This window comes from Ochotona princeps, chromosome 29, assembly GCF_030435755.1.
Source record: "Ochotona princeps isolate mOchPri1 chromosome 29, mOchPri1.hap1, whole genome shotgun sequence".
Taxonomy (NCBI): Eukaryota; Metazoa; Chordata; class Mammalia; order Lagomorpha; family Ochotonidae; genus Ochotona; species Ochotona princeps.
The window spans coordinates 15782025-15808209 of record NC_080860.1 but is presented as its reverse complement, the minus strand read 5'-3'; the positions used below and the strand labels follow the sequence as shown (position 1 = coordinate 15808209).

Below are 26185 nucleotides of genomic sequence, written 5' to 3'. Positions count from 1 at the left end.
GCCCAACCAGTCATACCTTTCAGTCCCAGCTTTCACATGAGCCGGTGAGTGGCAGTTTATGCTACTTAACCCAGCCATATCCCATGTGGTTGGGTGCCTTGGCCTGACCTAGACATGCCCTCTGATGTTCCCCCTCTAAACCACTCTATTTCAGTTTCTTCACCTACTTGCAGGTGCAGTGGTCCAGTGTGTGGAACACCCCAAAAGTCATTCCTGTCCTGTCCAACATACCCTGTGTTGCTCCCACTTCAGTTTGTCACCATTCCCCCTGCCCCCAGCAATCTGGAGTTCCTCCACCTGGTGGCCAGGATGGCATGTCCCAGCCTGGCATTCCCCACCTTCTCCACATATTATCCAAAAAAAGCAAAGAGAGAGAGAGAGAAAATAAGCTGTTACACTGGCATACTGATATAGTTAACATAAATTTGGCATTAACCAGGCCCAGAATGCCAGCCAGCAATTGGTTGATTTTCTCCCAGCAGTGTAACACTTGCCCTTAGATACAGGGCAACCTAAGCAGTTGCCTATACCTGGGGTAGATTTTACATTTTGTAAAAAATCCATTTTTTTGCTCCAGGAATCTCATGTGTGCTTAGTTGGCCAATGTTAAGTTTATTATATCCCATGTGTTTCATTGTAGCCAAGCTTTTCAGCTGTGATTCTGTTACGCACATTGAAATTGTCCTGCAATCTGTTTGCCTAAGTCAGGTTTTATGGCAAGGTGTTGGTGTTGTGAGGATCTCTGCGGAAGCCATCAGGAGGGATATTAAATGTGCATTAGCTGCATTTCTATTCCTGTTTCTGCAGTCCAAGTGGAAATTGCATTTTGTCTTCCTGACACCGTCATCCCTCCCTGCTTCCATTTCCCCTTGCGGCGTCTCTTTCACCGTCCTGAGCTCCCTCCAGTGCGTCTCTGGCCCTGGCAGAGATGAGTCAGCAGCGGGGGGACGGAATGGAGAGAGCCAGTGCCTGCTGTCGGTGGTCCTCAGTATCACCTTCTCCCACAGGCGATTGAGATTGAAGAGCGGAGGATCCAGAGCTGTGTGCATTTTATGACCCTGAAGAAGCTGAATCGGTTAGCTCACATCAGGTTAAAGAAAGGAAGAGACCAAACCCATGAGGTAGGAATGGGAAGTTTCCTTAACCCTCCTCTTCCAGTTCCTCACTCGCCCCCTCTTGTCGTCTCACCATCCCCTCCTGTCGGTTGGCTGGTGCTGGACCTCCCCCTGACCTACCCTGTTCCTCTCTGACCTTGTCCTCTTTTTCAGGCTAAACAGAAAGTAGACGCCTATCACCTACAGCTGCAGAACCTGCTGTATGAGGTGATGCACCTACAGAAGGAGATCACCAAGTGTCTGGAGTTTAAGTGAGTGTGGGAGGGAAGGGCTTTGGCCCGAATGGTCTCGGTGACTGCTTTTATCTTGCAGTTCAGTGTGACTGTCTTCTTTTTTAAAATTTATTTGAGACACAGACACATTGCCTAACATTTTCATCTGCCGGTTCATTCCCAAATCCAATAATTGAGCTGGGCTGAAGCTGGGAGCCAGGAACTCAGTCCAGGTCTTGCAGAGAGTGGCAGGGACCCAGCTGCCTGAGCTCAGGATCCATACCAACAGGAAGCTGAAGTCAGGAGCGGGGAATGACACCCAGCCCTGCAGCATCTGAACTGCCATGCCAATGTGCCCATCTCGAGTCTCTTTCCTTTCCTTTTTTTTGTTTTTCCTTTCCTTTCCTTTCCTTTTCTCTCAGTCTCTCTCTTTTTTTCAAGGATTATGTATCTATTTGAAAGAAAGATATCTTCTATTTTTAGCTCAATCCCCAAATGACCACAACAGCTGGAGGAAGGCCAGTCAGAAGCCAAGAGCCTGGATCTTCTTCTGGGTCTCTTACATGGGTGCAAGGACCCAAGCTTTCCTAGGCATATCATCAGGGAGCTGGATTTGGAGTACAGCATCCAGGACTCCAATTGGCACCCATACGGGGTGTCAACACCTCAGGCAGTGGCTTTGTGCACTGTGCTGCAGTGTTGGCCCATTAAGTTTGAACTCTATACTTTGCGAAAACTAGTTCCTTCTCCCCAGCAGCAGCCTTTACATAACCAGCTTGATTCGTGGCCACATGGTGTGGGTGCAGCTCACCACCACTCACACTCTTTTAATCTTTTGGCCCAGTATTTCAGAAGTTCAGGTTTGCATTTGCAAGCGTATTTATTCTTTGTAGCATGAATGTGCTGTTCAGATACCTTTTGGTGAACAAACTACAGATTATCAGAGCCCTTATTATTAAAAATGAGATGCCTCTAGGAAAAAGCAAGCTGAGAGATGTGATAGAGGAAAGTTAACAGAGAAGGGGAAGGGAGTTTTTGTTTGATTAGTTTTGAGCACAGTGAAAGCAGGCTTTGCTTGTAGCAAACTTGGCATGAGCCAGGCCACATTACACACTGTGTTCTTTTTTTTTTTTAAAGATTTGTTTATTTTTATTGGAAAGTCAGATTTACAGAGACATGAAACAAAGATCTTGCAACCACTGGTTCACTCCCCAAATGGCCACAATTGCTGGAGCTGAGCCAAGCTGAAGCATGGAGCCAGGAGCTTCTTCTGAGTTTCCAGTGTGGTTGCGGGATCACAAGACATTTTATATCCAGGACTTGCACAACCTTGAATTTTGATATTGGCAGAGATCCTGGAACCAGTCCCGTTCTGAAACTAAGAAACAATGGTGGTGCCTCAAAGTATCTGTCTGTGACCAGAGTACCTGAGTGTGTTATGGCATCAGAGAGGGCTGTATCACAGTGCCCCCAACCGAAGGCCCTGTTCCCCATCCAGTTCACCTCTGCTGGATTTTTGTTTTCTTTCTTTCTTTTTCTTTTTTTGTAAAGATTTATTGATTTTTACTTAGGAGGCAGACTTAAAAAGAGAGGGAGAGAGAAAGCTCTTCATCCACTGGTTTACTCTCCGAATGGCTACAACAGGCAGAGCTCAGCCACTCTGAATCCAGGTCTCCCATGCAGGTGCAGGGCCCCAAGCACTCGGACCACCCTCCACTGCTTTCCCAGGTCAAAAGCAGAGAACTGGAAGGGAAGTGGAGCAGGCGGGACATGAACCAGCACCCATTTGGTATGCTAGAGCTTGAGGGTAGAGAATTAACCTGCTTAGCTATGGTATCAACCCCTAGATCTTTACTTCTTATGTTCATGCAGATAACGTTTTAAACCGAAGTGTAGATCTTGTGTTTATTCCTGTTAAAATAGTCTATCTTGGTTTCAGCCTGACAATCTGTAAGCTTTCCTGTTCAGTGCAGAGAAGTTTGTCAGCTTAATAAGCATCCCTTTCAGATCATTAGCTAACTCGTGTAACATGTCTTTTCCTACTGCTCAGTGTTAGTGCTAGACGACTGGATTCCAGCTGCTGTGCAGTTGTAGACTGGGGCTTTGTGGGCATAGATGGGAACCTTGCATCTACTGAAGCTGTAATTTGATTTTCCAAAAGCAACATCTTGATGTCTAGTTTCTGCTTACAGGTCAAAGCATGAAGAAATTGATCTGGTCAGTTTAGAAGAGTTTTATCAGGAGGCTCCGCCAGATATCAGCAAGGCTGAAGTCACCATGGGAGACCCTCACCAGCAAACTCTGGCGCGTCTGGACTGGGAGCTGGAGCAGCGGAAAAGGTAGCGTTTTTAACCTTGCAGGTCTTGTTAGCTATGGAGCAGAGTGCTGTGTCATCACCCAGCATTGGACCCCAAGGCACTAGACCCAGCAGAATAGTCCCAATCACCAAACCTTTTTCTGTTATGAATTCACGTAGGATACTTTGGACTTGGCTAGGATCAACTTCATTCTGTGTGGGGTTATAATGCATGAGGTATTTATAAGAAGTAAGAATGACTTTCTTCCCTTAAAGACATGAACACCCAAAACCTAAACATATTTTATGTTATAAATCTAATTTTGTATCTTTGTTATTCCCCTGTCTGTAAGTGCACTGCTGTGGTATCCTAAAGCCTTTTTGGGGTTTTTTGTTTGTTTGTTTATTTATTTATTTATCACTGGAAAGTCAGATATACAGAGAGGAGTGGAGAGAGGAAGAAGATCTTCCATCCGGTGATTGACTCCCAAGTGGCCACAATAGCCAGTGTTGAGCCGATCTGAAGCCAGAGCCCAGAGCTTCTTCCAGGTCTCCCACGCGAGTGCAGGGTCCCAAGGCTTTGGGCCGTCCTCGAGTGCTTTCCCAGGCCACAATCAGGGAGCTGGATGGGAAGTGGAGCCACTGGTATTTGAACTGGTGTCCATATGGGATCCTGGCATACATAAGGCAAGGAAGGACATTAGGCTACCACATTGGGCCTTTTTAAATTCATTTAACAGGGAAAGAGAAGAGATCTTCCATCTGCTGATTGATTCATCAGCTGTCTGAGCAGCTGCTGTCCTGGCCAGGCTAAAGCCAAGAGCTCAGTCCATTTCTCCCATGTGAATGGCAGAGAACCAAGTGCTTGAACCATCACCTGCTGTATCCCAAGCATTAGCAGGAAGCTGAATCGAAAGCAGAGGCGAGACTGGCACTTAGGGAGTCTAACATGGGATGTAGGAGTTTCAGGTCACCCACAATGACCCTCTCCCCCTCTCATGTTTGTTCCAGAATTCTAGGGCTTCTGGTTGGCACATGTGCTCTGTTTTTCAGTGGAGAAGCAGCTATTGGTGCCTTTCCTATTACAGAAGGTATGCTGTGTCTCTGGTGCAGGTCATGAATTTAATAAGCAGGGAGTTCTGTTCTCAAGCAGCAAAGTTGGCCTGTGACTTCCCTGTTTAGTTGACTGTCTGCTCTCAGCATTAGCTGAGCCAAGAGTGCTGCATTTCTGTGGTGCTGATCCCAAATCCCCTCTCATTCAGGCTGTCTGTGGGGTTCGTCTGGGTGATGTAGGTGCCACGTCCACATGATGGTGCACGATTAGCATCTAGCCTCTCAGGTCAGGTCAGAAGCGAAGCAGAGGACAGCTCAGGGGTTTCCTCATGGGCACAGACAGAGCCTCTGGAGAGAGACAGGACAACTTTTTGCTTGCTCTTAGCTGAATAGCCTTGGGCAAGTTCACTTCCTCCCCAAGTGTTAGTTTTCTCCCTTGTGCCTAAGATAAGTTCCTACCTTGCAGACTTTTTATAAGGATTCAAGATGATCATTGTTGTAAAGAGCTCACCAAAAGCCCTGACTGTTTTTATCAAGTGGGCTGTGGTGTCCTTGGGGGACAATGGGTGACAGTGCTCTGCCCTTTCCCCACAGGCTGGCGGAGAAGTACCGAGAGTGCCTGTCCAACAAGGAGAAGATTCTCAAGGAGATCGAGGTGAAGAAGGAGTACCTGAGCAGCCTGCAGCCTCGCCTCAACAGCATCATGCAGGTGCCGCCCGCCACCCTTCCGCCTCGCCCTCACCCTCCCTGCTGGTGAGGCTGCCAAATGTGACGTCACTCTCTGAGCCGGTTGTCCTGAGTGCAGCATAGGGCAAGGGTGGGCTTGTCTGCATCTCTGCCCGTGTCCTGGGGAAAGAGAAGCACTGGCCGGGTGGGCTCAGGAACAGATACACACGTTTTCCTGGCTGCGTTTTCCTGGCTGCCAGTTCCTCCTCTGGGGGACATACTTTCGCACACTGCCTGCATCAAAATTCTTACTTGCTGCATGCTGCCTGCCAGCCCCGGCAGACTGCGTGCTCTTGTGGGTGTCTGTCAGATCACACTGATGGCTGACTCCTTAGGGCAAACTGCTCAGAGCTTGACTCATGTTTGAAAGCCTTTAGGTACCATGGGAGAAGTCTTTACTTCACTTGTAAAATAGTCTCCTATATAGGTGACCTGATTTTTGTTTGCTTTGCAAAGCCAAATTTGATCTAAATCATTACTGTTTTTTGAAGCAAGGTAAATGGCTCGTATGGAGGCACTTTGTAAAAGGACCCTGGAGACATCATAAACTCCCTTTTCTAGGACTTGGCAGGATCTGTTATTTCCTCCCATTAAGCCTAGGCATGGAATTAGAGTTGTAATTAAAAATGTTCTCCCGAATAGGATAGAAGGAAAGTGGAAGCTGAAGGCTTGGCTGTATGAACATCCCGAGCCCTCAGTATGATTAAAAATTTTTCCTGTTAACTGGAAACCCCTTAGAAAATGTCCTGAGGGCCCGGCGGCGTGGCCTAGCGGCTAAAGTCCTCGCCTTGAAAGCCCCGGGATCCCATATGGGCGCCGGTTCTAATCCCGGCAGCTCCACTTCCCATCCAGCTCCCTGCTTGTGGCCTGGGAAAACAGTTGAGGACGGCCCAAGGCTTTGGGACCCTGCACCCGCGTGGGAGACCCGGAAGAGGTTCCTGGTTCCCGGCTTCGGATCGGCGCGTACCGGTCCGTTGCGGCTCACTTGGGGAGTGAAACATCGGATGGAAGATCTTCCTCTCTGTCTCTCCTCCTCTATGTATATCCGGCTTTCCAATAATAATAATAAAAATCTTTAAAAAAAAAAAAAAAAAAAGTAAAAAAAAAAAAAAAAGAAAATGTCCTGAACAGGGTACAGGTTAAATAAACTGTGTGATTTGCTGACAGCTGTAAGCCAAGTGTGGAACATTGTACTAATGGAATAACTGGATGGAAAAGAGGATCTGAATGACATCTTTAAACAATTCAAATTGTAGAACACAGGCCTGGCACAATAGCCTAGTGGCTGGAGTCCTCACCTTCCATGCCCAGGATCCCATAAGGGCATTGGTTCATGTCCCAGCTGCTCCACTTCCCTTTCAGCTCACTGCTTGTGTCCTGGGAAATCAGCAGAGGACAGCCTAAGGGTTTGGGACCCTGCATGTGCATGAGAGAGCTGTGGGAAGCTCCTGGCTCCTGGCTCAGCTTCAGCCATTGCGGCTACTTGGGGAGTGGGCCAGTGGATGGAAGATCCTTTTCTCTCTGTCTCTCCTTTACTCTGTAAATTTGACTTTCCAACGGAAGTGGATAGATCCTTAAAAAAAATTGTAGAACATGCAATATGATCTCATCATATTCCTTGGTTTATAAACTATCTGTGTGGGTATGCAGAGGTACTTTAAAAGTTTCTGGAAGATAGAGGAGAAATACAAGGGTGAATTGTTAGCCTAGCATTTGAGACTCAGTTAAGAGTCCACATCCTCTATTGGGTACTGGACTCCAGTGCTTGAATCCAGCTGATCATTGATGCAAGCCCTGACAAGCAGAAATGATGGGTCTAGTGGTTGGGTTCCTGCCTCCCATGTCAGATTTCCTGACTTTCAGATTGAAAGGCAGTTACTACTTGGGGAGTGAACCAGCGGGTGAGCAATCTTTCTCTCTCGCCTTCCCTCTATAAAAATAAATAAATCTTTAAAATTTTTTTTAAGATTTATTTATTTTTACTGGAAAGGCAGATACATAGAGAGGAGGAGAGACAGAGAGAAAGATCTTCTGTCCGCTGGTTCACTGCCCAAGCAGCTGCAATGGCTGGAGCTGAGCTGATCCGAAGCCAGGAGCCTCTCCTGGGTCTCCCACATGGGTGCAGGGTCCCAAGAGTTTGGGCCGTCCTCAACTGCTTTCCCAGGCTTTCCCAGGCAGGGAGCTGGATGGGAAGCAGGTCGACCAGGATTAGAACCGGGGCCCATATGGGATCCTGGTGTGTTCAATGCGAGGACTTTAACCACTATGCTATCACGCCGGGCCCAAAAATAAATAAATCTTAAAAACAAAAGTATTTATTTGAAAGGCAGAGGGGGATCGGCAGACAAAGAAGGAAAGCTGCCATCTGCTGGTGTATGCCCCAAAGGGCGTGCAGTGACCAGGGAAACTCAGCTCTCTGTCAAAGTGGCAAGAGTTCAGTTACTTGAGCCATCACTGCTGCATCCCAGGGTTTACATCAGCAGGAAAGTGGATTTAGAGCCAGGGGCGGGATTTGAACACAGGGCACTCCGATAGATACAGGTGTTAAGCAATCATCATCTTAACTAGCAGGCCACCCCTTCTCCCTTACCTGCAGACGTGGCTCTGTCCACCCCTTGTCCCTCACCCACAGACATGGATCTGTTGCAAATTATTTTTCTTCTACTCTGTGAGTTACTTTTTCATTCTCATGATGATTTTTTTTTACATGAACAGATATTCTTAATTTTAGTCTGCCCTAATTATTAATCTTTTCCTTTGGGGTTAATACTTTATGTGTCCTATTTAAGAAATGTTTTGGGGTCAGCGCTGTGGCATATTAGGTAAAGCCAGCATCTACAGCGACAGCCTGGTTCGGTTTGAGCTATTGTGGCCATCTGGAGAGTGAACCAGCATGTAGAAGATCTCTCTCTGTCCCTTCCGCTGTCTCTATAACTGCCTTTCAAATAAATAGACAAAGCTCTTCTTTTCTTTCTTTCTTTCTTTCTTTCTTTCTTTCTTTCTTTCTTTCTTTCTTTCTTTCTTTCTTATTATTGGAAAATCATTGACAGATAGAAGGATAGACAGAGAAAAAAAAATCTTCCATACACGGATTCACTCCCCAATTGGCCACAACAGCCAGAGCTAAGTTGAGCTGAAGCCAGGAGCCTGGAGCTTCCTTCGGGTCTTCCACATGGATGCACGGTCCTAAGGCTTTGGGTCATCCTCTGCTGCTTTCCCAGGCCACAGGCAGGGAGCTGGATGGGAAGTGGAGCAGTTGGGACACGATCTAGCACCCATATGGGATCCCGGCAGTTGCAAGGTGAGAATTTAGCCACTAGGTTACTGTGCCAGCCCACAAGTAAATCTTTAAAAACTTTTTTTTTTTTTTTTTTTTTGTAGAAAAGTAGGATTACAAAATAGGATTTACTTTTTTTTTTGTTTGTTTATTTCAAGGTCATATTCTAATATAAGCTGTGTTACCTTTCAAATTGAGGTCTGTATTCATCTTGAAAGTGGATTTTGTATTTGGGGATAGTTTAAAAAATTTTGTAGGATAAATGTTTAACCTAGTATTTAAGACAATGATTAGGGCCCAGTGCAATGGGTCAGTGGCTAAATCCTCACCTTGTAAGTTCTAGGATCCCATATGGGTGCCATTTCATGTCTCGGCTTCTCCACTTGCAGTCCAGGACCTTGCTTATGGACTGAGAAAGCAGTAGAGGATGGTCCAAAGCCTTGGGACCCTGCACCCACAGGTGACCAGAAAAAGTTTCTGGCTCCTGGCTTCGGATCAGCTCACCTCTGGCCATTGTGATACTTTGGGCACTAAACCAGCGAACAGAAGATCTTTGTCTTTCCCTCTTTCTCTGTAAATCTGCCTGTCTAATGAAAATTTTTTAAAAAGTGATTAAGATAAGACTCCTGGGTTATAACTTCCTGTTGTACTGAATACCCACCCTGATTTTTTTTTTTAAGATGTGTTTATTTTTATTGGAAAGTCAGATTTATGGAGAGGAGCAGTTATAGAGAGAAAGATTTTCCCTCTGCTGGTTCACTTCCCAACTGGCTGCAATGTCCCAGGCTGAACCTATCCGAATCAGGAACTAGGAGCCTCCTCCGAGTCTCTCATGTGAGTCTAGGGTCCCAAGGCTTTGGGCCATCCTTTGCTTTCCCAGGCCACAAGCAAAGAGCTTGATGGGAAGTAGAGCAGCCAGAATTTGAACCAGTGCCCATATGGGATCCTGGCATATGCAAAGTGAAGATTTTACCACTAGGCTATTGCTCCCAGCCCCACCCTGATTTTGTAAAGATTGTTTATTTCAAAGGCGGTGGAGCTGAGAGAGAATGAAATAGGAGAAGGAGAGAGAAACAAGTGAGCCAGTCCAAAGCCAGGAGCCAGGAGCTTCTCTAGGTCTCCCATCCAGTTGCAGGGACCCAAGGCCTTGTGCTATCTTCCTCTGCTTTCCCAGGCCACAAGCAGAGAGTTAGATGGCAATGCAGCAGTCTGGATACAAACTGGAACCCATATAGGTGTCTGCCGGATGCCAGGCAAGGATTTAGCCACCAGGCTGTTGTGCCAAGCCCAAGAAATTTGGATCTTTTATCCGTGCTTCACTTTTGACATATTTCTAGGCCAGGTTGAGACCAGGAGCCAGGAACACCATTCAGGTCTCCCTCGTGAGTGACAGGCCCAAGCGCTTGAACTGTCCTCTGCTTTCCTTACACACATTAGTAGAGTTCTGATTCACAAGTATAGTAGCCAGGGTCCAGGACTTGGTCCATCTCTTCCATGTTGAATGCCTGCATTTGCAAGTAGTAAGTTAACCCAGTGTGCCATAGTGCCAGCTTGTGTGACTTTTTATGATTTCATTGTTTTGCTCTCTGTTGCTGCCATAAAGAAGAATTGACTTTTTCCTATTGATCTTTTATCTGCCTCTTCTGTTAGTTTATTACGTATCATTCCCAGAAAAAACTCCAGTCACTGAGCAGTCATGCATTTCTCGGAGGCCTAGGTTTAATACACAGACATGCATTCGAGCGCAAATCCTTCTTTTGTTTGTGCAGGCATCCCTCCCAGTGCAGGAGTACCTGTTCATGCCGTTTGACCAGGCTCACAAGCAGTACGAGACAGCCAGGCACCTGCCACCTCCGCTCTATGTGCTCTTTGTTCAGGCTACTGCTTATGGGCAGGCCTGTGGTGAGTACGGGGTCTGGGTGAGGAGGAAGGGCTGTGGAATCTGCAGCCCTGGCCGTCCAAGTCCTTTGGAAGCACTGCCTGGCCAGGACAGCTCCCTGTCCCTGCCCGGAAGTCCTCAGGTGACTGACGCTGCCATTGCTGTGCACTGCCTCCTAGCATGGCTGATCTGACTTGCTGGCCTGAGGCTGAACTAACCTGATGTACAGTTCAGAAAATTGTCTTCGGCTCCTTCCTGAGCCTGGCTGGATGGCTGTGGGCTGTAGCACACAGGCAGCTCATCTGGGCTCCCAGTTGCTCATCCCAGCAAGACACGCTTGGCAGGTGGATCAGCGCCGCTTACTGTGCTTCAGGGGGTGGGGCCTGGTGAACATAGGTCTCGGCCAGCTCTCCTAATCTTTCACCCCGCCCCACACAAGGCCGCTTGTCGTTGGAATGAGTTGCCAGATTAGAGGATGCATTCCTTACGCTTATGGGCAACCTGTGATTTTGCCAGGGTTTTGAGACCTTTTTTTGCCTCTTGCTCTAATGCGCTTTTCCCCAGCACATAGACTGCTCTCCAGCTCCCCGGCTCCTGGCATCACAGGTGTGTGACACCAGTACTTGCCTCCCCTCCTCACCAAGGACACCCACACATTACTGTCTCTCTTCTTGTGTCTTCCTGACCCTTCTCGTCCTCTCCCTGCCCATGGTTCTCCCTCCTGTTTCCATCATCATCAGCTCATATGAAATCCTCCTCCCAGCCCCCTAGACAGGGTGAGTACTTTTCTTTTCTTTTGTCTAACACCCAGTCTGCTTCGCTTCCTGTTTTCCTTGGAAGATTAAATGACTGAAAAGAGTAATCTGGCATTTGCCAGTGTTTAACGGTAGCTGCCAGTTTTTTGGGGGATGCATTGTGATGAGTCATGTAGGTTTGCCAGAGACAGGGCAGAGGCCAGCCACTTGTAGGCAGTTTCTCATCTCTTGATATGGCGAGGGAGACTGTTCCAGGCTCCTTGGACGGACTGCCTGTAGTCTCAAGAATGAAACAGGAGGCATGGTGACCTCATCCTGCCTCACAGCCCTAGACCTGCAGAATTTCAGAAAGGGGCCACAGAAGTATCCCTCAGTAAGCTGTTATGATGTTAGGAACATGCCAGGCTGAAGTTGAACAGGCCTGGTCTTGAATCCTGGCTGATCTGTTTCCTGGCTAGAATGCTTAACTTCTGAAATCCTTAAGTTTCTCATGTGCACATGGCCGTAACAGTACTGGCTATATGTGATTGTTGTGAGGATTAAGAACTAATATTTAAAAATAGTTTTATGATTACAGTTGTAAGCCTCAGCACATTCAGTCCTCCCTACTTAGCAGGGCAACTACGGTTTGTCAAGCCCCCATTTCATAGATGTGAAAATTGAGGCATAAAACACTGGCATAACTTTCCAGGTCTTGTATTTGTGAATTGATGGCACGGCACATTCCCACTCTGCTTACCACCCTCTCTGTTGCTCCCAGTTACATGACACAGTGTCCCAATTACATTCAGGTGCTTAGTGTGGTGCAAAATAGAGAATAAACACTTAGTCAGGCAAGAGCTGTTGTTTCTGGGCCATGGATAGCTGTGGGCAGCTGGATAAGAATCTTTTTTTTTTCCTTTTAAAGGTTTATTTATTTTATTAGAAAGACAGGTTTACAGAGAGGAGGAGAGACAGAAAGATCTTCCATCCGCTGGTTCACTTCCCAAGTGACAGCAACGGCTGGAGCTGAGCCAGTCCAAAGCCAGCAGCTTCTTCACAGCCTCCTGTGCGGGTGCAGGGTCTCAAGGCTTTGGGCCGTCCTCGACTGCTTTCCCAGGCCACAAGCAGGGAGCAGGAAGGGAAGTAGAGCAGCCGGGATACGAACTGGCGCCTGTATGGGGTCCCGGTACCTGCAAGGCAAGGATTTAGCTACTAGGCTACTGCACCAGACCCAGGATAAAAACCTTTAAGAATTAGCACCAGAGACTCATGTAGTTTTAGGTTCTTTTTTTTTTTTTTTTAAGATTTATTTATTACTATTGGAAAAGCAGATATACAGAGAGGAGGAGAAAGAGAGAGGAAGATCTTCCACCTGATGGTTCACTCTCCAAGTGGCCGCAATGGCTGGAGCTGAGCCAATCCGGAGCCAGGAGCTCTTCCAGGTCTCCCATACGGGTGCAGGGTCCCAAGGCTTTGGGCCATCCTCCACTGCTATCCAAGGCCATAAGCAGGGAGCTGGATGGGAAGTGGGGCTGTGAGATTAGAACGAGTGCCCATATGGGATCCTGGTGTGTGCAAGGCGAGGACTTTAGCTACTACGCTATCGCGCCGGGCCCCAGTTTTAGATTCTTTAGTTTGAATTTCTGAGCTTTGGTACACACCTGGAAAGGGTGCCAGGGGAATCTTGTCTGGGAACCGGTAGTTTGGGTTCTTTGTTCTCAGTAAGTGATAGAAACAGAAAAGTGGTTTTCTACCTCGTTCCACTTCATCTGGAGAAAGGGCACCCACCCTGTTCAGTCAGGAGTTAGGGTAGAAGCAAAAGATGGAGTCCCAAATCTTGCCCTGTGTGACTTAGTGCCTTCCCTCAGTGGCTTTTCCATGCGATTCTTTCTTGTCCACAGATAAGACATTGTCTGTGGCGATTGAAGGCAGTGTGGATGAAGCCAAGGCTCTGTTCAAACCCCCCGAGGACTCTCAAGGTAATGTGGCAGTTTTGCTGCCCCTTCTAGAGCTTCCAAGCCACCTCCCCAAAGGTGGCTATGGTTCCATTTAGTGGGAAACTTGACTGTATAATGTCAGCATTCTGGGGCAGACAGGAGAGAGCTCATTTCCTAGAGCCCCAAGGGCTGCCTTTGGAGTTCAGCCCTGCTACTCATGGTCTCCCTTACCCTGGAGGAGTTCCTTATTGTTTGTAAGTAAGCCTCAGTTTACTTGTTTGTCAAATGGGTTGTAATATCTCATGTAGAATTATCAGTACATGGTGGAGTGAGGAAGCGCCTGAGCCATGTGCTTGGCACCTAACAGCTCCTCAGCGTACATGAGATGCTGTACTGTTTGTTGGTCTCTGTGTTGCCATTACCAGAGGAAGAGCTAGCACTCCACAGACGTGACAGTACAAAACCTTTTTGAAAAACAGAAGTGATGGAATTTTAGGTTTTCTTTTTTGAATTTCTATTAATTTATTTGAAATAGACAAACAGAGATTTCCTTTCTCATATGTGGCCACAATAAATGGGACTGTGCCAGGTCAAAGCCAGGAACCCAGAAGTCAGCCCTCGTTTTCCACATGGGGTATATGGTCCTAGCCTCTTGAACTGTCATCTGTTGCCTCCACGTGACCCCTAAGCAGACAGTTGGATTTGCAAGCTGAACTGTGACTGAAATGGGGCACTCCAGTATAGGAGGTGAGGGCACCGTTATGCCAAACACCCACCCTGCAATTTTTTTTTTCCTGTGCTGTATGAAAGACAGTAATTTCATTTTTACTGAAGAAACCCATTTACAGAGGACAGAGTCTGGGCCTCTTGATTCCTCGTGGTTAGAGGGGACTTTGGGGACCAGTGGAGCTTTCTAACTCCCTCATGCCCTTTCTGTATGGCTGCAGATGATGAGAGCGACTCGGACGCCGAGGAGGAGCAGACCACGGTGAGAGCCCTTTCCTGTCCTGGGCATCAGCTGCCCTGGGCCTTACTGGTTTACAGCCACGACCTCCCAGCTGCAGAAGTCAGAGGATAGGCTGCTGTAGATCACATGCAGCCAGGCAGGGAGCCCCCCTGCCCCCGCCCCCAGCTGGGAGGAAGAGGGAAAGGGAAGCATTCTTAGGACCAGCGCTCCTCAGTCCACTCTTTTCTTCTTCCAGAAACGCCGGCGGCCCACACTGGGGGTTCAGTTGGACGACAAGCGCAAGGAGATGCTTAAGCAGCACCCGCTGTCTGTCATGCTGGATGTGAAGTGCAAAGGTCTGCTGCCCTGACTGTTCTGTGGACCCATAGCCTGAGAGGTGGTTGACTGCGGGGCAGAGGACCCGGCAAGCATTCCCGTTTCACATGCTGTGTTTGTTTATGATTATGCCTGGAAGGTTGCTGTTGCTGTTGTTATTTTTGATTCATAATCATAATCATAATCATAACAGCGCAGCAGTGAAACTCCAGACCTGGAAGTGAAGCTGGATAAACTGCACCTCTTTCTGATTTTGATGAGTCAGATGCACGGAGCAGGGTGTAGCCTGTGCAGCTTAATGCAAGTAGTGTGCTTGACTTAATGCATGTGAGCAGAAGGTTGCATTCCACAGAGAATGTGTGGTATTGTAAAGTAGCATGTGATGTGACCTCCCATCAGTGTAAGAGCTGACATAGACTTTAAAGTCTCTCTCATCCAGGCTCTGCTTTTATCTCCAAGGGCAGCCTTGTGACAGACTCTTATGTATGTAGTAGAGTATTGCATACACTGGGACTTTTCACACAAGTGTGTGTTTATTGTTTTTTTATACAACTGGAAACGGGGTCGCCAAAATGTTGTCTCCACAGTGGTTCTCTATTTGTCTTTTTTTTTTTTTTTGGAAAGGCAGATATACAGAGTGGAGGAAAGACAGAGAGGAAGATCCGTCCAATGGTTCACTCCCCAAGTGGCCGCAACGGCTGGAGCTGAGCCAATCTGAAGCAAGGAGCCAGGAGCTTCTTCCGGGTCTCCCACGGGTGCAGGGTCCCAAGGCTTTAGGCCGTCCTCAACTGCTTTCCCAGGCCACAAGCAGGGAGCTGGATGGGAAGCAAGGCCGACAGGATTAGAACTGGAGACCATATGGGATCCTGGTGCATTCAAAGCGAGGACTTTAACCACGAGGCTATTGCACTGGGCCCACCTTTTATTCTTAAGATACTTGAATACTGGAAGTTGGAAGGATAGATGGCGGGTAATGAGTGGGTATAGTTATGAGTGGATGGGAGAAATAACTTTGTTATTTTAAATATTTATTCATTTTTATTGGAAAGATACCTATAGAGAGAAGTAAAGACCAAGAAAAGATTTCCCATCCAAATGGCCACAGCAGCCAACACTGAGTCAATCAGAAGCCAGGAGCCTTCTCCAGTCTCCCACATGGAGACTTCATCAACAATCATCCCATACCTCATACATACAATTATTTTGTATCAATTAAAAATATGCGTGTATTAAAAAAATTGTGAAGATAATACTGTCCACTTAACTACTCCTGAAGTTACCAGCTCTATGAGCCACCGTATAGTTGTCAAAGGCAGTGCTAATTTTACTGGTTCCATACCACTAGGTAAACTGTAGGATTTGTTCATCATTTTCTCTTTCCACTCATCCTGGTTTGGGATCCAGGCAGGGTCTAGCACTATGTTTAGTTGTCATACTCCTAATTCTCCTCCAGGAGGTGACAGCACCTCTCTCTTTTCAGACCTTGATTGAATGGGGTTATGGCTTTGGAGAAGCATACATGCAACAACTGTGGGCTGCATCGTGGCACATCGGGAATTCGTGGTGTCACTGTGCCTTGTTACAAACAACGGCAAGCTTAACCACATAGCTCCCTTTCCAAATTATACTTTTAGACATAAAATCACCAAGTCCAGCCCACATTGAAGGACACTTCTTGGAGAGAAGCGAAGAATTGGTAGACATGTACTTTGCTGTGTTTTTGCTCAACATTATATCACCATTGAATTTCAATGTTTAAAAGTCATGAACTGCTTTGTGTTCCTGTGGCACTGTTGACTCTGCCTCAGGTGTGTAACACGTCCGTCGTCCCGTCTCTTCTTCCCTCTTCCTCCAGATGACAGTGTGCTTCACCTGACCTTCTACTACCTCATGAACCTCAACATTATGACAGTGAAAGCCAAAGTGACAACCGCCACGGAGCTGATCACCCCCATCAGTGCAGGGTACTGGGCGGGGTGGGGAGTGTGTTGTGTGTGTGTGTGTGTGTATCATGAGAGCCTAGGGTGTCCTGCTCTGAGGAGGTTCTCAGCCACAGTCACCCTGTCGTTGCTGTTGTGTCTGTGTCGTCCAAGAGTCCCAGAACATCACTTTAGAAAACACTGCCTGACTCACTGTGCACAGCAGACATGGTAGCGTAGTTGCAGTTTGAGTGAGTGGAGCGTGCCGCCGGTGGGAGGTGGGAACGTGCCAGGGAGACGTGGCAGACAAAGCTAGGTCTCCTCCTCTTCTCTTTCTGTTTTGAGGTGCTAAGAGTTTATTTTAAAAGTTGTTACATATTTTCCTTTTATTTTGAAATTCAAAGAGATCTTCAGTCCACTGATTTAGTTCCTCAGATGATTGCAGTGCAAGGGTGGGGCTAGGCAGAAGACAGGGCAGGAACCCCATCTGTGTCACCTGTATGGGAGTGTCAGGGACACTAGCAAGGAGCAGTTTTGGAAGCAGAACAGTTGGGATGCCAGCTGGCACTCTGCTTTGGAGCGATGGTGCACCAAGCAGTAGACTAACCCACTGCACATCACTGTCCTGCAGAATGTTAACACACTGGTCACCTGCTCCTAGGTTGCTAGAATCTTCCCTGACTACTTCAGGCTAAGCCCAGGTTGTCCTTCCTTGGGTAGTGGGAAGAGGGCTGTGCCAGCTCCCACTGGAGGTGTTCAGGCAGATGAGCAGAGGCAAAGTAGCAACAGCACTGCCTGCCCAGGAAGCTGCTGACTCCCCCTGTTCCACAGGAAGGGCTACGGAGGGCCTGGCCTGATCCAGCCCCACTTGGGGAGCACTGCATCAGCCTGGCCTGCTGGCAGCTACAGAGAGACCTCTGAGGCTCAGGTTGGACCTGGTGCAGCAGGGCACTCCCCTCCCCCTCAGTGTGCCTGATGGAGAGGGTTTCTCGGATGTTAGTCCTGTACTTAGAGCCTTGGTCCCTGAGCGCTCTGGTCCTGGTGGCACTCTGGGTGACCCCAGCAGAGGTAGCAGTGATGTCACTGCCCCATTCTGGGTCACCCTGTCTCTGATGCATGTGATGGTGTCTTTCTTTAGGAATATAAAGGGCTCCTCTTGCTGTGATTAGCGTGAGAGTTGGTCAATGTGAGACACAGACCAGAGCTGTGTACTTGTCTCCGAGCTACTTCTGTGCTGTTTGCTGGTGTCCTGGATGTGGCCTCCCCAACACAAGGCCCTGTCACCAGATCTATCTTTTTATAAAAAAGAAATGTTTAATTAATTTATTTGAAAGAGCTACAGAGAGGAGAGAGAAAGATCTGTCTCTTCATTCTCCCAGTGGATCAGATGTGGCCAAGGCTGAAACTTGGAGCCAGGGACTCCAGGCTGGTCTCCTGCATGAGTGGCTGAGGCCCAAGTACTTGGCCCGTCTTCTTCTGCTTAGTAGGAAACTGTTTCATTAGCAGGAAACTGGATTGGAAGTAGAGCTGCTGGAACTGGAATCAGCACTCCCATAGAGGATGTGACATTGCAAGCAGTGGTTTAACACACTATGCCACAGCACCTACATATGCGATAGAATTATTGAAGGAATACTTGCCTTTTTTTTTAAATTGCTGGTTAAGAGTAATACTCTGTCAGCAAGCACAAAATCTGCTTGTAGCATTTACTCGCAGTGTGCTCGTGGAAAAGCCTTATCTTTCAAAGCCTTCAGTAAAATGGAAGTGATAATCCTGCCTCACAGGGTTGTGAGGCTTCAGTGACCTTGAACACCCACAAAACCGGCCTACAGGAAGAAACAATAAATGGTGGCTTTAGTCATCAGTGAGAGGTGACACACCGCCCCCATCTACCCAAGTCTGCCCTGAAGCAGTATGTTCACCAGAGTCCTCAGTGTGGTCTCCTCTTCCTTTTCCAGGGACTTGCTGTCTCCTGACTCAGTACTGAGCTGTTTGTATCCAGGGGATCACGGAAAGAAAACTCCGAATCCAGCCAATCAGTATCAGTTTGATAAAGTTGGGTGAGTCAGCAGCATTCTAACCGTCCTGGCCTCTCAGCTTGTGTCTGTGGGATCGCAAACCCAAGCCGGAGGGAGACCTGTTAGGGCTAGTAGTCACCGAGAGCCAGGGAGGATCCAGAGTGGGAGGGACACATGGCCATTCTTGCTTACACGTGGGAAGAGTGGAGGATCCCGACCTGGGGAACATGATAAGAAATGTTTTATCGTGTCACATGATGGAGTAAAAATGAGCAGTATTTTAAATTCTCTGAAAATTTTTAAAAATTTATAAATTGGCCTGATGAAGGTATCAGTTTACTGCCTTTTCGTTTGAAATTCAGTTGTGAGTTGAAAGCTGCAAGGGGTGATAAGTGAGTAAGGGAGAGAGGAACGCACCAATAAGGAACTGATGAGGTTAGGGGACTTTCCCTGCAACCTGGGGTGAGCCAGGCCAAGCTATGGGACTGGGCTGTTCGTGGGACGTGGGAGAAGGACTGCATCCCAGCACCACAGTGGAAGTGGATTATAAAAGCGTTTTATTCTGTCACCTTCTCTGCAGCATCCTGACTTTGAGAGACTACGTACTTGACCTTGGTCACCCCTATTTGTGGGTACAGAAGCTGGGTGGCCTCCACTTCCCCAAAGAGCAGCCGCAGGTATGTAGACTGACCCAGTCTCCTTGGCTGAATTCCCGGATGACCTCTCAAGGGTTTCAACTAGCACAACGCTTTCCCTCGGGGCTGTGATCTGCCTTTGATTCATGCAGGACACTAAATGTCCCAAACCTCCTTGTACTGAAACATCTTTGCCCTCTTCCCTGAGCCATGTAGCCGTTTACACCAAACTTCTTGGCACCAGGGTCACGTGGCGGTGGCATGGCTGCAGGCTGTACCAGGATGTCCAAAATAAGGTGTGAATGGAAGCCCAGGTAGCCTGGCACCTGGGCAGAAGCCTGTTTTTTCTCAGGAACTAGTGTTCCTGCTAGGATTCAGTGTCTGGCCCCTCATAGCAGGTAAATCCTGATGTTCCTGGGAGGGACCCACCTTAAGACGTGGGCATGGCTGCAGCAGAGATACATTGCCCAGAAGAAGGTGGGGAGAGATGCAGGTGTGAGCCTCTTGCTGTGTTCCCAGCACACCGTCGTTGCTGACCACTCACTGAGCGCCAGCCACATGGAGACTACCATGAAGCTGCTGAAGACCAGGGTGCAGTCCCGCCTGGCCCTTCACAAACAGTTTGCGTCGCTGGGTAAGCTGGGGCTGGGTTTGTACACTCAGTCAGAACTCTGGAGTCCTGCTGGCAGACTGACCTTTGCTGAGCAGGGCTGTTGAGGACTTACCAGGCCTAGGTCTGTCCTGGCCTGCCCAGGGGAGACTCAAAGCCTTTGGTGACACAAGGTCATGGATTGGTGTTAGGGGCAGCTTATGCTAGCTCATGCACATTCAACAGATATTTAATGAGAGCCTAGGTTATGCCAGGCCCTGAGCATAGAAAAAGCAGTGGTAACTCACATTCTGCTGTGTGAGTACAACCATCCAGGGACCACCCCATCATCCCTCACCACAGGCCTCCTGAGCTGATGCTCCCCACCTGTATGTTCGAAGCTCCCAGGTAACTGATGAGCCAATGTCCTAGTTGGTGGTGATAGGAGGACTTCTTTCAGTAAGGTGTTTTTCATGCATCAAGGGTCATGGTGGGGAGAGTGTCAAGGTTATTGTGGTCTAAAAGAACCACGTCAGGAAAAGCACTGGGTCTCCAAGAGCCATCTATAGACCCTTCCTTGGGCCAGTCCTCGGGCTCCCTGTGGGCAGCGCTGTAGCTATAGCAGCCCAACCCATTCCTGGACCTTGGTCTCCATCAGTGCTGCTGACATGTTGTGTCCCAAGATTGGCTGCTTGTCATCCCTGACAGCATCTCGTCTACTGTGTTGGCACTTCTGCTGCTTGATACGCCAGCAGGAATTTAGCCTGCAGCAGTCCTGCAGCTCTGCTCCCTTGGAGGAACTGACACAGAACACTTTAGTCAGTTCCTTGGTCAAGGTCGGCCGTGAAACCACAGCCCTCACGGCTATTTGATCTAATTAACAGTCACTAGTCCCTCCTGCAGAGGTGCTGCGGTTCTGGCTGCAGGGCTTTTTGTTCTGTCCTCTGTTGTTCACATTCAGGATAAAGCCTGTGAATGCTGATGCTGAATCTGGGCAGGGGCACTTAGCCTGAGTGAAGGTCGGGTGGGTGTGCCTGAACTCTAGGCCCGTGTTGACCTGGCTACCTCTGAAGTGCCAAGTGTACCTAGACAGCTGGCAGGGCCATCTGAGCCTTCCATAGAGTCCCAGGAGGATGCTCTTTGTCCAGCTGTGACATCTGGCTCTACCCTGGACACCACCTGTCTCTGTCTCTTTCAGAACATGGCATTGTACCAGTTAGCAGTGATTGCCAGTACCTCTTTCCTGCCAAGGTTGTCTCTCGCCTGGTGAAGTGGGTGATGATTCCGCACGAGGATTACATGGTAGGTGGACAAATGACAGGTCCGCCTTACTGTCTAGGGGGGTCTGCAGACCATGTCACCTTTCAGTTTCCATCCCCTTGCTGGAGGGGCAGGAAGCTGACTAGAGAAGCCAGCATGTCACTCCTTATGCACTGCCCTTTTGCAGGAGCTGCATTTCACCAAAGACATTGTGGAGGCAGGACTGGCAGGGGACACCAATCTCTACTACATGGCGCTCATCGAAAGGGGCACAGGTGAGTCACTGCTGCTGCCAGTGGTTCTAAGGCCAGAGAAGGCACCAAAAGTGAAGCTGGGGGTGGCATGGAGGAGCAGATGATCGAGGAATCCTGTTGCGAGGATGTGGCACATCGCAGTGCAGGTGGGATCCACTGTTCCCAAGGACGTGCTTTGAGGCAGTCAGGCATGTGCTTTCTCTCACTGAGCCTCCTGACGGTCCTGGTGGTAGTGAGAGCGGCTGCATCCATGCTGTAGGTACGGAAGCTCAGGCCTAAATGCCAACCCAGTCTAACCTCGGCGCTACATCTCTTAACTCTGCTGCACTGCTCACTGGCATCAGACACCCTTCCTCCCGGCAGGGGAGGGGTCACTCTCAGATGCTGAAGGGCAGGCAGGGGTCCTCCTTCCTCTCCTATAGGTCCTGCGTCTGCTGTAGGGACATCTGAAGCTGATGTTTCTCCCACCCTATTGGCATCTGACTTTGCCAAGGGCTTCCACTGGAATCAACCCAGGTGCAGCCTCTAGGCCATCTTGTTGTCATCCCACCTCAGCCGCAGTAGGCCTGGCACTGCCAACAGGGCCTGAACCCCTCCAGCTGGACACTGTGGCCCCCAGGCAGAGGCAGCTAGCTATGGTTGTGGATGAATCTGTTTTCTATTGCTGAAACAAACTACCTGAGGCTCGGTACTTTTTGAAGGAAAGAAACTCATAGTTTTGGAGGCAGAAAGTCCAAGATCAAGTGGTTCCATCCATTTGGTCTCTGATGGGGGCTTTGTGCAGATGGGATCACAGTGATGGGGGCTGTGTAGAAGGAATCACCTAACCAGAGGGAACCAGGAATGTCCAGGGCCAATGTTAACAAAGGGTGCCTCATTCAGACGGGATCCAGACCCCAGCATGTTCTAAGTGCAAGATATGTAAGGAAAGTTGCATTGTTTCAGCCTGAGTTTCTCTATCCCCTTTTCTTCCCTTCTCTATCTTTTTATTTTTTTCTTACACTTTAAAACATGTTACAGGGGCCGGCCCGGTGGTACCATAGGCTAATCTGTATCCCCTATGGACACTGGTTCCTGTAGCCGCTCCTTCACTTCCAATCTAGCTCTCTACTTATGGCTTGGGAAAGCAGTGGAAGATGGCTCAAGTCTTTGGACCCATGCATCCACGTGGGAGACCAGGAAAAGGCTCTTGGCTCCTAGTTTAGGATCAGTTCAGCTCTGATCATTGACAGCCATTTGAGCAGGGAAGCAGCTAATGGAAGACCTGTCTCACTGATTTTCCTTCTCGCTCTATAAAATTTGCCTTTCAAATAAAAATAATTAAATCTTAATTGTTTTTCTTAAAGACCTTAGGTTACTGTTTTGAAAAAGTTTACTGGGCCCAATGTGGTAGCCTCGCGGCTAAAGTCCTTGCCTTACATGTGCCGGAATCTCATATGGGCACCGGTTCCTATCCTGGTGGCCCCACTTCCCATCCAGCTCATTACTTGTGGCCTGGGAAAGCAGTCAAGGATGGCCCAAGGCCTTGGGACCCTGCACCTGTGAGGGAGACCTAGAGAGGCTCCTGGCCCCTGGGTTTGGAATAGTTCAGCTCTGTCTGTTGTGGCTGCTTGGGGAGTGAATCAAAGGATAGAAGGTCTTCCTGTAAAAAAAAAAAAAAAAAAAAAGAGTTCACTAATTTATCCCAAGAAATTTATAAAGCCTCCAGGGTGGGAAAGCAGTGAAAGAGATCACTTCTGCTTTCAGGCTGAGGAGATAGAAATTCAAGAAGGTAATAAGTGTTTGATTATTGTAAAGGATGATAATGATAACTAAAATTTTTATTGTATGCATTGTGATGTTTAAAAAAGTGAAAGATAAGTAGGCAATAATTTCAAATAAGTAGACACATTAAGTACAGACCACTTTAGAAAATTTATGTAGTAAGAATGAAAACCAAAAAACTGGTAGAGCCTAATCCAGAAATAAATGTCTGCTGTTAGTTCAGAAGCAGCACCACAGCAGAGAAAGGAATCTTATTTTTTTCTTTTCTTTTTTTTTTTTTTAAAGATTTATTCAGTTTATTACAGTCAGATATACAGAGAAGAGGAGAGACAGAGAGGAAGATCTTCCGTCCGATGATTCACTCCCCAAGTGAGCCGCAACGGGCCGTTGCGTGCTGATCCGAAGCCAGGAACCAGGAACCTCTTGCGGGTCTCCCACGCGGGTGCAGGGTCCCAATGCATTGGGCCGTCCTCGACTGCTTTTCCCAGGCCCCAAGCAGGGAGCTGGATGGGAAGTGGAGCTGCCGGGATTAGAACCGGCGCCCATATGGGATCCCGGTGCGTTCAAGGCGAGGACTTTAGCAGCTAGGCCACTGTGCCGGGCCCTACTTTTTTCTTTTTATTAGAGAGAGAGAGATCTCATTATCTGGTTCACTCCCCAAATACCTACAACAGTCAGAGCTGGGCTGAGCGGGGCACTCATGTCTCCCACTGTGTGGCAGGGACCTAGCCACTATAGCCTTCACTTGCCTTCCTTCATTTACAGGAAGCTGGAGTCAGAAACCAGGCTGGAACTCAGGCAGTGTGTGTCCCAAAGGCATCAAAACCCCTGCGATCAAACACCCACCCCCAGAAATAACCTTTGGTTTATTTTTTTATAAGGTTTGTTTTACTTGTTTGAAAGGCAGAATTAAAGAGAGAAAGAGAGAGATCTTCACTCTGTTGATTCACTTCTCATCCGGGGCTTAGCCAGTCTGGAGTCAGGAGCCTGGAACTCCATCCAAGTCTTTGTATGGATGGCTTGGACCCAGGCACTTGGACCATTTTCTTTGGCCTTCCCAGGTGCACTAGCAGGAAGCTGGGTTGGAAGCAGAGCAGCTGGGACTCAACCTTGTGTTCACTTGGGAGCTCTTGACTTTGCAGGCAGTATCAGTGGCTTAACCTTCTGTGTGTACTATGCCAGCCAGCCTCACCCTTCCTCAGGAGTTGATTTTTATTTTTTTTTAAAGATTTATTTATGTATTTTAAACAAATACAGAGAGAAAAGGAGAGACAGAACAGAGAGAGGTCTTCTCTCTACTGGTTTACTCCCCAGATGGGCACAATAGGCAGCACTGGGCAAAGCCAAAGACAAGAGCTTCATCCAGGTCTCCCAAGTGTGTGACAGGAGCACAAACACTTGGGACATCTTCTGCTTTTCCTAGGCCATTAGCAGGGAGCTGCGTTAGAAGTGAAGCAAGTAGGGCACAAGCTAGCATGCATATGAGATGCCAACATCGCAGATGGCAGCTTTACCTAGTGCACCACACTGCTGCTACCTGTAATCACTTTTTAGCAATAAACATTAACCTGAAAACTCTCTCATGTCCTGTGTTACCTGGGTGATTGTGCAACGCATTAAAGCTTTCCCTCATAAATAACTAAAAAAGTAGTGGCACACTTAACCCCCTGGAGAGGGTGAATGTCGTCCTGATGCATTAGGTTTTCTCTGGCTGTCACCAGAGGAAAAAATGAGCGCATACAGAAGACCAAGATTCCTTGGACTGGTTATGGATGCAGCTCTGACATCAGGTGGTTCTGATTAGACTTAGCACCACTGCTCGGAGACTTGCTTGGTGGTGGGATATTTCCTTCGGAGCCTCAGCTTCCTTACACATAGAACAGGCTCACAGAATTACCGGGAGGATGAAATGAAATGAGCACAGTGAGTGCAATACAGTAAGGACTTCGTAAAGGTTGGCGCCCAAAAGAACTTCCTAAGCAGATGTTTACCCTAGCAGTTAGGCTGCCACCTGCATTGGAGTGCCTGGGTTCCCTGGTTGTAACTCCTGAGTCCAGCTTCCTCCTAGTGCAGACTCTACAGGCAGTGGTGATGGCTGAAGGAGGCAGGCTCCACACACACTCACTCACTCACTCTCTCTCTCTCTCTCTCTCTCTCTCTCTCTCTTGCTGTGGCTTTGTGCTGGATTACAATTCCAGGTTTACCCTCTCACCAGTCCCAGTCCTCATTGTTGTGGGTGCTAAGGAAGTGAACCAGTAGGTGGAATCTCTGTTTCTCTCTCTCTCTCTTTCCCTTCCTCTATTCCTCCCTCCCTCCCTCATTCCCTCTCTATCCTTCTCTCTTTATCTGTCTTGCTCTCTCTCTGAAGAAAAAAAATTCACATGATGGGGCCTGGCAGAATAGCCTAGTGGCTAAATCCTTGCCTTGCATTTCTGAGATACCATATGGACACTGATTTGTGTCTCGGCTGCTCCACTTCCCATTCAGCTCCTTGCTTGTGGCCTGGGGAAAGCAGTAGAGGATGACCCAAAACCTTGGGACCCTGCACCCACATGGGACACCTGGAGGAATTTCCTGGATCCTGGCTTCAAATCAGCTTAGCTCTGGCTGTTGGCGGCCACTTGGAGAATGAAATCAGCAGATGGAAGATCTTTCTCTTTGTATCTCCTTTCTGTATATCTTCCTTTCCAAAAATTAAGTAAATAAGTAAATCTTTTTTAAAAAATTTATGTGATAGGGCCCAGTATGGTAGCCTAGCAGCTAAAGTCCTCACCTTCAACGTACCAGGATCCCATATGGGCACCGGTTCTAATAACGGCCACCTTGCTTCCCATCCAGCTCCCTGCTTGTAGCCTGAGAAAGCAGTCGAGGATGGCCCAAAGCCTTGGGACCCTGTACCCATGTGGGAGACCTGGAGGAAGCTCCTTGCTCCTGGCTTCAGATCAGTGCAGCTCTGGCCATTGTGGCCGCTTGGGAAGTGGACAGATCTTCCTCTCAGACTCTTCTCTTTGTATATCTGACTTTCCAATAAAAATAAATAAATCTTAAAAAAAATTCACATGATAAAGTAACAAAGAAAGAAAATAGAGAAAATATGTTTACCTGATACAGTGTCTGATACACAATATTGCTGAAAGGAAAAAACATGAATAAGTAACAGTTAGACTCAAGGTCTTTGAAACCAGCTAGTACAACTCCCAGGCACACCCAGGGGGACCAGCCCCGAGCATCA

At 48.1% G+C, this 26185-nt stretch overlaps 1 protein-coding gene across 5 annotated transcripts in view; it reads left to right on the top strand.

Annotated features, from left to right (window-relative positions):
- Positions 1-26185, top strand: part of THOC5 (THO complex subunit 5) — a 41899-nt gene that overhangs the window by 11059 nt on the left and 4655 nt on the right. For 3 of the 5 annotated variants that reach the window (XM_058656617.1, XM_058656616.1, XM_058656618.1), the window contains exons 4-18: positions 1008-1121; positions 1269-1366; positions 3520-3666; positions 5271-5385; positions 10449-10581; positions 11299-11334; positions 13197-13274; positions 14180-14220; positions 14435-14534; positions 16370-16478; positions 18392-18493; positions 19032-19128; positions 19606-19720; positions 20874-20977; positions 21123-21210. In XM_058656617.1, coding sequence (XP_058512600.1) covers positions 1008-1121; positions 1269-1366; positions 3520-3666; positions 5271-5385; positions 10449-10581; positions 11299-11334; positions 13197-13274; positions 14180-14220; positions 14435-14534; positions 16370-16478; positions 18392-18493; positions 19032-19128; positions 19606-19720; positions 20874-20977; positions 21123-21210 — 1477 coding nt within the window. The remainder of the gene's footprint in view (positions 1-1007; positions 1122-1268; positions 1367-3519; positions 3667-5270; positions 5386-10448; positions 10582-11298; positions 11335-13196; positions 13275-14179; positions 14221-14434; positions 14535-16369; positions 16479-18391; positions 18494-19031; positions 19129-19605; positions 19721-20873; positions 20978-21122; positions 21211-26185) is intronic. The other 2 variants (XM_004591964.3, XM_058656619.1) reach the window with 1 other exon arrangement.